The sequence below is a fragment of the Perca flavescens genome, chromosome 19 (assembly GCF_004354835.1).
Source record: "Perca flavescens isolate YP-PL-M2 chromosome 19, PFLA_1.0, whole genome shotgun sequence".
Lineage (NCBI taxonomy): Eukaryota > Metazoa > Chordata > Actinopteri > Perciformes > Percidae > Perca > Perca flavescens.
This window is the reverse complement of record NC_041349.1, coordinates 29,385,113-29,397,220: the sequence shown is the minus strand read 5'-3', so window position 1 is coordinate 29,397,220 and position 12,108 is coordinate 29,385,113. Positions and strand designations below refer to the sequence as shown.

General features: G+C 40.9%; 1 protein-coding gene across 1 annotated transcript in view; it reads right to left on the bottom strand.

The window, feature by feature from the left end:
- Positions 1 to 210: 210 nt before the first annotated feature.
- The window catches only part of sstr1b (somatostatin receptor 1b), a 36,912-nt gene continuing 25,014 nt past the window's right edge, over positions 211 to 12,108 (bottom strand). The window contains exon 2 of the mRNA XM_028564922.1: positions 211 to 3,175. Coding sequence (XP_028420723.1) covers positions 967 to 2,073 — 1,107 coding nt within the window. The 5' untranslated portion in view covers positions 2,074 to 3,175 and the 3' untranslated portion in view covers positions 211 to 966. The remainder of the gene's footprint in view (positions 3,176 to 12,108) is intronic.

Below are 12,108 nucleotides of genomic sequence, written 5' to 3'. Positions count from 1 at the left end.
TTGAGTTTCACAGACTGTAAAAAACACAGCAAAATAGAAGTAATTGGAAATAATTGAATAAAAACAATATGTACAATATATTTGTAATATAATATATTATTTGTATAATATATTTGGGGCAGCTAACCTAGAGGTTAGAGAAGCGCAGTTCAATCCCCAGACCAGCAGGATAAAATCTTGGTGGGGAAAGTGAAAGAGCAGCGCCTCCCTCATCACCACCACTGAGGTGCCCTTGCCCTTAACCTCAGCCGCTCCAGTGGAGCTGCTCAGTGGCCAGCAGATCAGAATGTGGTTGTACTGGTGTAACTATGTGAATGTGACAGGTCGTCATAACTGTGTTTTTGCCAAATTAATCTGAAGGTAATCTGAATTGTTAAAATACATCTGTGAACTGTATAATTTGGGCATTTTGGGGGTGTCATTGGATGATTTTTTGGGGGTGTATTTGTAAATAAACAGTTACATTTTGACAAACAATCATGGTATTTTACATTTGTAATTAGTTTGCGGGGTATCCAAGCAGCCTCTTATACTTAGGGCTGGCTATAACCTAAAGTAAGTTGATACATGTCAATAAGAATAACCATTTTGTGCTTACAGTCATTGGTGCTTTACATCCTTGCCCACTTACAGAACATTTGTGGGATTCTTACAGTTAAATACATCTTTTTCAGTTTTTCTCTTAACATGTCAGCCAGTCAGATCAGCTTCTGAACTTTACATTTTCTGCTTATCCATTAGTTGTTCTTCTGGCTTTCTCAACTTTGTGTTCCGTATCGCAAAATTCTTATTAAGGAGTTTACACTTTGTCAAGTCCATTTCTGTATGGCACACCTGTGTACTTCAGGGGATATTACAAAAAAATGATGATATATTTGAACTCTATGTAGTTTAAGTTTTATAATGTATGAATGAAAAGGATATCAATCTCCCCATTATAAACCTTAAGACAATAAAACTCTACCACTACATTGTGGTTGTACGGGAGGTATATGTCCCATTGCGAAACACCATATCAGAAGCCATACAGTCCTTGGGAAAATCCAGAGGGTTACATGTTGCTTGTCTCTTCAAAGCTACAGCACAGTAATCTACCTGTTCCGCATCCAGCCCAGATTCCAGCCAGCGGAAACACACAATGCGCTGGAATGACCGCCGGAAATTGTCAGACACAAAGCCGTACAGGATAGGATTGGCGCCGCTGTTAGCGTAGCTGAGGATGACAAAAAGCTGAGTCACCATGGGGTCTGGGGGACGGTGGAAAACGCTGACCAGCTGGATGATATAGAAGGGCATCCAGCAGAGAACGAACACGGCCACAACTAGCAGCACCATGCGGGTGATCTTCTTCTCTGAGCGCCGTCGTTGAAGCCAGCCTGCTTTTAGCCCCACTGCTCGCATCCTGGCCACCATTAAACAGTAACATAAGCAGATGGCTCCAACCGGCAGCAGAAACCCCAACAGAAACGTGTAGACCACAAATGCCTCTGACCACGCCGATTCAGGCCACAAGAAATTACAGTCCACAGCACCGTCTGGCGCCCGGACAGTGTCTGCGAAGATAATGATGGGCAGGATAACTAAAAGTGACAGCCCCCATACACACACATTGACTACTTTGGCTACAGTGGGCCTGCGGTACCGGGCAGCCTTGATAGGGTGGACCACTGCTACGTAACGGTCCACACTCAGCACAGTCAAGCAGAAGATTGATGTAAACATATTGATACCATCCACACTCAGCACCAACCTACACATCAGCGACCCGAAGGGCCAATGGCGGATGGCAGCTGATGTGGCCAGAAAAGGAACACTTAACATGAACAACTCGTCAGCAATTGCCAAATTGAGGATGTAAATGTTTGTGGCTGTTTTCATTTTGGCATATTTCAGAATGACGTAGATGACCATGGCATTGCCAATAAGACCTATACAGCAGACAAGAGCATAGATAGATGGGAGGATGATTCTACTAGCGTAAAGCTCTGGGTAGTAGTACTCGTAGTCCGTGCTTGTGTTATAGGGCAGCCCTGTTGGGTAGGACCCATAGTCCCGGCTCCCATTGAAATCCATGGTCAGTTTTGGTGGGTATTTGATGTTAACTTTAAGTTTAAATGATAATGGTGCTAGCTAATGAAGTTACAGAGAGCTGAAGTCAAGCTTTTGGGCTTCTTGGATTTGTAATACCACCGATTGCCAAAGAGCCAGGCCTAAAACATAACCTTGATCAACAGTAGGTTGTGCGGCCTACTACATTTGTCTAGGCAGGGATGGTAATACTTTATTATTCATTCAATCATTCTATTTTAGCAACCTTTCAAGAACACCTCAGCCCACAAGCCCAAGCTTGTCAAGTGGCTGCCGCTACGAGAGTGGACAGGGTGTACCGAATGGCGTAGATATCTAAAACACGTCATACTTGTGCTGACACTCTGAAAAGACTTCTTAGGGGCTGTAGTTTTTCAAATACTAACTAATCATTGTTTTGTTATTTTGTTAAAATCATGAAGGGTTCAAATCCTAATAGCGAGTTCTGTATTAGTACTCATTTATCTAATATAGTAAGATAATGAGACATTCCTTGAGTTAGCAGAACAACAGCTAGACTAAAAGTGTCAGGACTTTTGGTTTCTATGACAATTCACAGAAAAAAAGGATCCTGTTCATATTTCAAAAGGAACTTCTTTGCCACTGTCACCCAAGAGAATTTTCATTATAAAGTCCAGACAACCTATATATTCTCATTTTCCTCTTAGCTACACAAGCAATACGGGGTATGCAGGAATTCGCAAGGTATCTACTGTACAGCCTGATTCACAGGATTCTTAGTGGGCAATCATGTAGTATTCCATTTTCTTTCATGAGTAAACATCTTATTGCCCATCTGTTCCAGGTTGTAGTAAGTGCAGAGTTCTGATCAAAACCAAGCTACAACCACTTGGACACACAGTAAGCATAGATACAAAACACTCAATCTGTTGATTGCAATGCGGTGTCCCGGAGAGTCAAATCACATCGAGTGTCTACTTGTGTTGTGTTGCTTGGCTCCTGCACTTATGTTGTCTTGTTGAGTCTCACAGCCATTGCAGAGTGTGGAGAAATCACAAGGTTCCTACTGAAGCTTCCCTTCAGGACACATTGTGCTCCCATTTCCTGTGACCTGAATTATGAAAACCTGTAAGAAAACAAAGAACTGTCATTAAGTTTGCCTCTGAAAGACACCAAGCACAAGATGAGTCATACCTTATACAGCGTTAGTTATCTGAGACACTGCATTTACCAGGAATGTATTACCATGAAGACATTTGGTCTGTGTCGGTATGTATTGCACACATCACAGACTCAAAATCTTTTAGTCTTGGAAAGTCATATTCCCATACAGGCTTTCTCCAGCAATACTGATTACCAATAGACCATGAGTAATAATTGAGAGGAACAGTTTTAAAGTCTAGATCTTCTCCCAGCACTGTGTGGATCTGAAGATTGGGCTTGATTGATATCTCTTTGACTGTTAAATTTCTTGGTTGTGATACAACTGATAGCTTCCTTTGTCTTAATCTCATTGAACAGCAAACTTAAGCTGACACGAGTGAAGGGAAAGTGAAATTGCAGATCTCTTAGAACAAGTTAGTCAGGCTTGTGTAGAGCACATTTTGACAACTAATAACCCTTGAGGGTTCAAGCTGTGCAACTATAACTAAGTGTGGTGCATAATGTTTAACAACTATGCCCCGTAGTATCTTTCAGACCACCTTTGTAGGATTAGGGGAACTCATGCTCACCAGATTAGCGCTAGTGTTGTTGACTAGAGAGTGTTCAAAAACATTGCCAGGAATTTGAACTAATACACATAAAAAAAAAAACTACATCAATTTTAGAAAGAAGGTAAAATTATGACTCATGAGAAACTAACCCCTAACCCCGTAAACTTACTATAAGTGTCATTTTTAGTTGTTAGGAACAACAACAATTACTAACATGACATGGCAAATATATCAGTTTAAGGTCCCGGAACTTTTGGTTCTCTCCAATCTGGCAGATTTCAATATTTGCTGCCTTCATCAAAATGGGTTGCGTATAAGGCCAGGAAACTGGTATCCCATGCTGTTTTCCCCCTTTTTTTTCTAACCCTACACCCTCATCTGTGTGGTTGCAGAATTTTGTGAAATGTATTAAATAATGATTTGAAAATGGGTAAAATCTAATAATTGGGAAAGTGTCACAATTCAAAACCTAACTGACTGTTAAGCCTTCACCCTCACCCTCCATACTGAGTGTTTCACTGCAGTGCAATTCTTGATAGCAGAAAGGAATTCCAATTGGCAATCTTCTACATAAGTGGGAGTACGAAGGGCATTTCACAATGATGCATAATATGGCCAATTCCCAAGCACTGAATTGTCCTAAGGCGTGGGACATCCTTTCAGGTCTTCAGAGTGTGATTCACAGAGTGAAAGAGGTTTGTGGTTGTCTGCCAACAGCATATGATAGCACATGATTCACACATAAGAGATGATTCCAAACTTGCTGTCTCATCATCTTGTTGTACAGTATGGTAATATCTACATATGGTAATACATGACAAGAATGAAAGCAGGCAAGAAGAGACGGTGGCTTGCCAGTCCACACTATCCAGACCTTAGTGAAAGGCTATATCGAAATTGCAGCCATCACATGGTATCCCATTAGAATCAGAGAATGTGTTATCCGTTGTAACTGCTGACATGTGAATTTCCTTCTCACCCTGAAACATTTCACTGATTGCCCCGTCTATGCTATCTGCTGCTCTGTTCACATACACTCAACAGAATCACCAGGACTGTTTGCCACCCATGACTGCTAATCTGGACTTTAACGGCTTTGTAGGGTTGAATCATTGTCTCCTACTCCACACAAATTATGTTCACATACAACTATTCAGCACAATATGTATCGCCAAACTTGAGGCTTCAAAACGGCAGTTCACAAACTAATGGATGACGTCACAGATGCTACATCATGCTACTATTTCCACATTCTATGGGCTGGCTGAGGACCTTTGTTACATGTTGTTTACCATCTCTCTCTTCCCTCATCCCCTGTCATCTCTCTACTGTCATCTATCTAATAAAGCTACAAAATGCAACAAATCATAAAATCAAGATTTGACATTTTTATACTCCTAATTGCATACGTGTTTTCCAAAAATGTTATTGTAAAATAGTTGTATATGAATGTAATTCATAGAACACTTATTTGCCAAAATCCCCTGTACATGGATAGAATTTCTTTTTCCCTAAAACTGTTTGTATCCCAGGTTTGTGTAGAGAGCTTAGGTATTTGACATATAACGCTTATAGTTGCTCTTAAAGGTCCAATATGGAATACAGACAGCTAGCGTTTAAAATGGTTACTGCAGTTAAAATTCTAAATACTGGAGAGAGTAGTCTCCCCCGGATCCTCCTCCCCAGCATTGAAGTTCACAGGGGTTGCCAGGTTGAAAATGCTGAACCCATTGACCCACAATGTCAATGTTAGCTTTTAGACAGACATTACTCCACAGTGCAGCAGCTAGAGGCTGCTATGTTTACGGTTGTAAAAGCCTGTGCTCTTGCAGAGCTCTGTACCTGGTTGACAGTCACCTTTTGTTGGCTAAATGTAACAACAACGACCGCTAAAAAGACTGCAACCTTGCGGCGCTTTGTGCCCATTTGCCTTTTGAACATACATACGTTTCTTGGCCCCTGCAAGTAAGCTGAGAAGGGCTGTTTGTATTTTTGTGGATGCTGGTCATGAAGTCTGGGTTTGCACAAAGATGTAATTGTCCGATATTTCCCATATCGTTTGTGCAAGTTGTTTTCAGCCATGCTTCCACTATGAAATACACTCACCTAAAGGATTATTAGGAACACCCTACAAATATCGCGTTTGATCCCCTTTCGCCTTCATAACTGCCTTAATTCTGCCTTAATTCTTCATGGCATTGATTCAACAAGGTGCTGGAAGCATTCTTTAGAAATGTTGGCCCATATTGATAGGATAGCATCTTGCAGTTGATGGAGATTTGTGGGATGCACATCCAGGGCACGAAGCTCCCGGTCCACCACATCCCAAAGATGTTCTATTGGGTTGAGATCTGGTGACTGTGGGGGCCATTTTAGTACGGTAAACTCATTGTCATGTTCAAGAAATCAATTTGAAATGATTCAAGCTTTGTGACATGGTGCATTATCCTGCTGGAAGTAGCCATCAGAGGATGGGTACATGGTGGTCATAAAATGATGGACATGGTCAGAAACAATGCTCAGGTAGGCTGTGGCATTTAAACGATGCCCAATTGGTACTAAGGGGCCTAAAGTGTGCCAAGAAAACATTCCCCACACCACTACACCACCACCAGCAGCCTGCACAGTGGTAACAAGGCATCACATCCATGTTCTCATTCTGTTTACACCAAATTCTGACTCTACCATCTGAATATCTCAACAGAAATCGAGACTCATCAGACCAGGCAAAATCTTTACAGTCTTTAACTGTCCAATTTTGGTGAGCTTGGGCAAAGGACAGGACTGCCACATACTGGATGTTTTTCCTTTTTCAGACCATTCTTTGTAAACCCTAGAAATGGTTGTGCGTGAAAATCCCAGTAACTGAGCAGATTGTGTAATACTCAAACCAGCCCGTCTGGCACCAACAACCATGCCACGCTCAAAGTTGCTTAGATCACATTTCTTTCCCATTCTGACATTCAGTTTGGAGTTCAGGAGATTGTCTAGACCTGGACGGCACCCCTAAATGCATTGAAGCAGCTGCAGTGTGATTGGTTGATTAGATAATTGCATTATCGAGAAATCTTACAGGTGTTTCTAATAATCCTTTAGGTGAGTGTATATCAACTGTTTGATGGATTGTCAATTTTGTACAGACATGGATCGTCAGAGGATGAATTGCAGTAACTTTGGTGATCTCCTGACCTTTTATCAAGTGCCATCATCATTTCAATATATATATATATATATATATATATATATATATATATATATATATATATATATATTTTCCATCCGAATACTTGATATATGACCAGATACCTGCAACACTAATGACATCCCTATGACACCATTTCATCTGTAGGCTACTTTCTTCATTGAACACAAAGACAGAACAAAAAAAGTGATAAGGCTGCATGTTAGAAGAGAAATTGACAACATTGCTCAATGATGGTGCTATTATAAATTAAAAGCTCACTGAACATAAAATATATCAAAATGCTGCCTGCAGTGAAAGCAAAACCTGCATCAATTACAAGTAAATGACTTCCATGCAAACACATTGCTGTTGTGGGCTGTTGTATATTTTCTTTTAATAACAGGATCAGGTCAGAATGGTGCTGCTGCTGCAAATGACTGATTTGCTGTTGTCTGTCCGTGAACAGCATGAACACTGTTTATTCATTTACATAAAAATAGACAGAGGACATTAATCCACACATTCGCCAGCAATCAGTGTATGCTATGTTGCTCATAATAAGGTATGGTCATTATTCATTCTGCCTTTCAGGGATCCATTCTTGTTCCATTGCTGCACACTCAGGGTTTGCAGGCATCCACTGTTGTGAGCAGCTGCCAAATAGTCTAATCTGAGAGAGACACAATGGCAGTACAGTACATTCATACTGCCTCAAGGGAGTGATTGTTTAAGACACAAGAGCACAGACTAAAAAACTAATTACAAACTAGTGCCAAATTATTTCAACCTGTGTCCCCATTGAAAAAGTTGCAGCTCAAATTACTTTGTAATTGTCTTTTAATGATTTGAAGCTAGTTTTTTCGTTCCTGGTTTTTGTTGGTCCAAGCAGATCTTTTGACGGTCAAGTATGTTCCCAGATGGTCTAGGGTGGTCTTTGTTGGTCTAAGCTGGCTTTTTGAGTGTCTGACTTAGTCTTGGATGGTCTACACTGGTCTTTTGATGGTCAAACCGGACATTTGTTGGTTTATGCTTGTTCTTTGATAGTCTGGCCTTGTGTTGAAAATGTCCATGCTGGCCCTTTCCTTGTGTATCCTCGTGAGCAGGTTTCCAGAAGCTTGCCAATAGGTTGACGAACTGAGACACAAAATCACCACGGTATTAAAAGTGAGGTAGCTAGCTTTGTGGGCCATAGACGTGTAAAGTGGTAATTATTTCTTGGACCATAATGGGAATATTTCCAGTGATGTAGCTAACTGTGTGGGCTAAAGAAGTGTAAAGTAGTCATGGTTAAGATTTTTCATAAACCTTGGCTATTGCAATTTCAGTAAACGGTAGCTTCATTCAGCTTATGTGTGTTATGTTGTGATATTATGTGTGTTATTATGTAAATAAATGTAAGCGATGTGATGCAAATAGCTCATGGCCACTTTAATTATTTTAAGGTAGCCCTCAGATGAAGAAAGGTTGGAGACCCCTGGTCTACAAGATAGTCTGCACTGGTGGGCCATGCTGATGGTCTAGTTTTGAGTGTGCTAGTCTAAGCTGTTCCGTTGATGATGTAACCTGTCGTCGGTGGTCTAAGCTGGTCTTTGGATGGCCAACCCTTGTTTTCTATTGGTCAAAAAATGCCTTTTGAGCCAGCCTATGCTTTGACGGTATAACTTGTACACTTAATAGTCTTACTTCATTTTTGATAGGTATCGCTGATCTTTTGATGGTCCTTTTTAATGTCTGTCCAATCTCTTATGGTCTAAGATGCTCTTTTGATTGCCAGACCTAATTTTTAATAATCTGAGGTGGTCTTTTAATGATCTGGCCTGCTCGATGAAGGATAACTCAGTATTCAAGATGGTGTACTGCTCATGCTCTGACTAGTTCAGGATACAGTTAGAGCCCAACACTATCTTGCAAAGTAAAAAGTGACAAATGTTTCATGGGATGCTGGTAGCGCTACATAAATGTATTTCTCTCTCTTTTCATGGATGAAGCAAGCTAATCCCCATGGTTTCACATGAGATTAGGCTCCTAAGAGTCTAATTTTACCAAATATTTCCACTCAGCCCGAGAGAAATTGAGTTGTGAACTTGAATGTGCTCTTATTGTGCTAAATGATTACTGCTGTGAGAGTAAACGCTGGAGGTCATCTTATCACATTTCTTTGCAGCTTTCTTCCCAGCAGAGTTTTTGAAACATTGACTGATCAATTTAACACAACATAATGTATCCAGTCATTATAGTCTATGCAGTAGCATGTGAGATCTCTCCCCCACCCCTCCCCATTGACACATGCAGCCTCGAACACTGGAGACACAATAGGATAACATTAATGAACCTTGAAAAATTAGCCACTTACCGCTACTGAAAGGCCTTAAAGAGTGCTCATCAGTGCAACATGGGCAGGTTGAGAGAGTTCCAGTTTTATACAAATGTCATGTGTACAGGACTAACAACATGACAAAAGCTCATTTCGATTCCCTTGTTAAGCAGATCCACAGAGTGGTTTTCTACTCCACACAATTAGGTTAAACAGGTCAAACTAAATGGAGGAAAAGTTTATTGCCATGGTCAACAACTTCCCAGTTCTCTGCAAAATAACTTTGACTACCACGACTTGAAAAAGACAAAAGATGCCTGTAAACATTGCTCAGGAAATGAATTACTTCATCATGCAAAGGTATAATGACAATCAGGGCCTGAAATTGCACAAATGCGCCAAATGCTTGTGAATTTTGCCATTAGCGGGTGAAACTGTCAGTCTACCTGCACGTTGGCGGGTAGCCAATGAGAATTGAGTCATTCATTAGTTTTTTGCCACTGTTCTTTCACATTTTTAATCAAGTCTGTCATTTCCTAGGATTTGAGCTAAAAAATGTGGTGGCACATTACTGGGATGAAGAGAAATGAGGATGATTCAAAGAAAAGTAAAAGAAGACGTTTTAATACCAAGTGGACAGCAGCTGACTTACAGCGCCAGTACATAACAAATGAACTGCAGTAATGTTGTCTGTAATGGTGTAGACACATATAGCCGACGGCTGACCGTTGACAGAAAACCCCGTCGATATGATCAGTCGCGTCCCTGAGGTCCAAAAAAGTGCCACAGAACAGACCAAAAAGACGAGAGGAGACGAGACATAATACGTCTCTATAACAGCAGGCGGCGCTAATCTGTAATGTCGCTCAAGAAATGAAAACCGGCAGCTGATTGGACGAACGCGTCACATGGGTTTGTTTTCTCCGGAAATTCAGACCTGGACTGTCATGGCGACCGTTCAGAATATGATCTCATATTGTACTAAAATAGTTCACTGAAACGTGTTTCTGAAAACATTTTAAGCGAGAAATAGGCCATGCAGTTGCTGAATCTGTCTTCATTTCAGCTCAACAAAGGTCAGTTTAAAAGATTTTCGTCAGATTTTGAGAGACTCTAGTCACCTCATTCCGCTCGTCATTTCCGGGTGAGTCCCGACGGCCCTAGCCTCGTGAGACCGTCCTGATCTCGCGAGCTCCAGTTTTCCACTCCCAGATCAGTCTGGCATCTTGAGGCAGAGAAAATTTGGAGCCAGTCGTTAACGACTGGGCCAATCAGCGTTGGTTTTGAGTTGGGTTAGGTGGTGATAGACAGATGTTTTATCTAATCAGCTAACCAGTATTATCAGACAGCGGTAGCCCTAATTCTGTTAGCCGCTCACTAATGCTTTTTTTCTCTTGGATCCTTCTTTTGGAATATGATCCGGGAACCTGAAATGGTGTCTTTTATTCCTAAATTCTCGTTACACAAACGGCAAATCTCCTTTACCGACATGTTGCTTGCATGCTGAGCTAACGAGCTATGCTTTGCCTGCAGCGGCAGGGGCGGGCTTGTGGTTGTATTTTCATACGCTTCGTGGATCTGATTGGTTGATTTGGCCCGTCTATCACCAACATAGGTGATAAACAGATGGTTCATCCAATCAGCTAACCAGTATTTCCGCCCCTTCCCAAAAGTTCTCCAACGGAATGTTCCCAGATGGATATGCCGAGCAAATGCGAAGCAATCCATCTGACGGAGTCAGGTTACGACGGCCCTGCCGCCGACCGAACAGGTCAGGTCGGCCAAAATGAACGCCGACAGCCCCCCAGACGGACGACGGCACGGGACACACCGAACAGATTTGAGTCACTGACCTCGCCAGACTGTCTTAACGGCCGATAATCGGCCTGATGTGTCCCGGCCCTAAGGCTCAGGGAATGCAAAGTTAAATCCTTTTGTAATCGGGAATAACAACTTAAAATTAGAAGCAATTAAAGCTACAGTGTGTAGTTTCTGTCTTCCCCATGAGGAATTCTAAGTAATGAAAACAAAACCTTCGGCGCGTCCACATGACACAAGCCTTCGTGATTGCGCACCCCTCCCCCCCACCCCTCCTCCACATGGTTGCTAGTAGCCAAGGAGGACACGGAGGATTAAAAAAACTTCAGAAGAGGTTATTATCTTCACTCGAGTTTCTGAGCAAAAGTCGCCAGACGACACCAGTTTCTGAACATAGCCATAGTGAGAAATACATTAAGTTCATTAATATAAAAAAGGTTACGCACCAAAGCTTTAAGAACCATGAGTCCTTTAAAAGTAGAAGTAAAAAGTAACTATGTAACACTTAATGAGTATTCTTAACAAGTTCATGAACAATGCTTGTACATTGCCTGTATTACACCTTTATGAGGCAAAAAGAAAATGGGTTGGTTAAAATTAGTGGTGGAAATCACCAGAGGCCTCACGATACAATATTATCACAATACTTATGTCACAATACAATATTATTGTGATTTTAAACATATTCATATTCTACAATATATTCAATTTATCACCTTTTTTCCAACTTCAATTTTATACCAATTTCATATTATGTCTCCAAAAGGAAACTGTGTCAACATCTGTTTTATCTAAAAAGATACATTTCTCTGTTTGTTCATCTCACTTCAATTTTATTGCTGCAAAATGGGACAAACTGACCAACATATATACACACACATATATATATATATATATATATATATATATATATATATATATATATATATATATATATACATATATACATATATAAAATAATAGACTGATACTTGGCGTCTGTGTTGATACAGTATTGCCACGGAAGATATCGCAATACTATGTTTTCA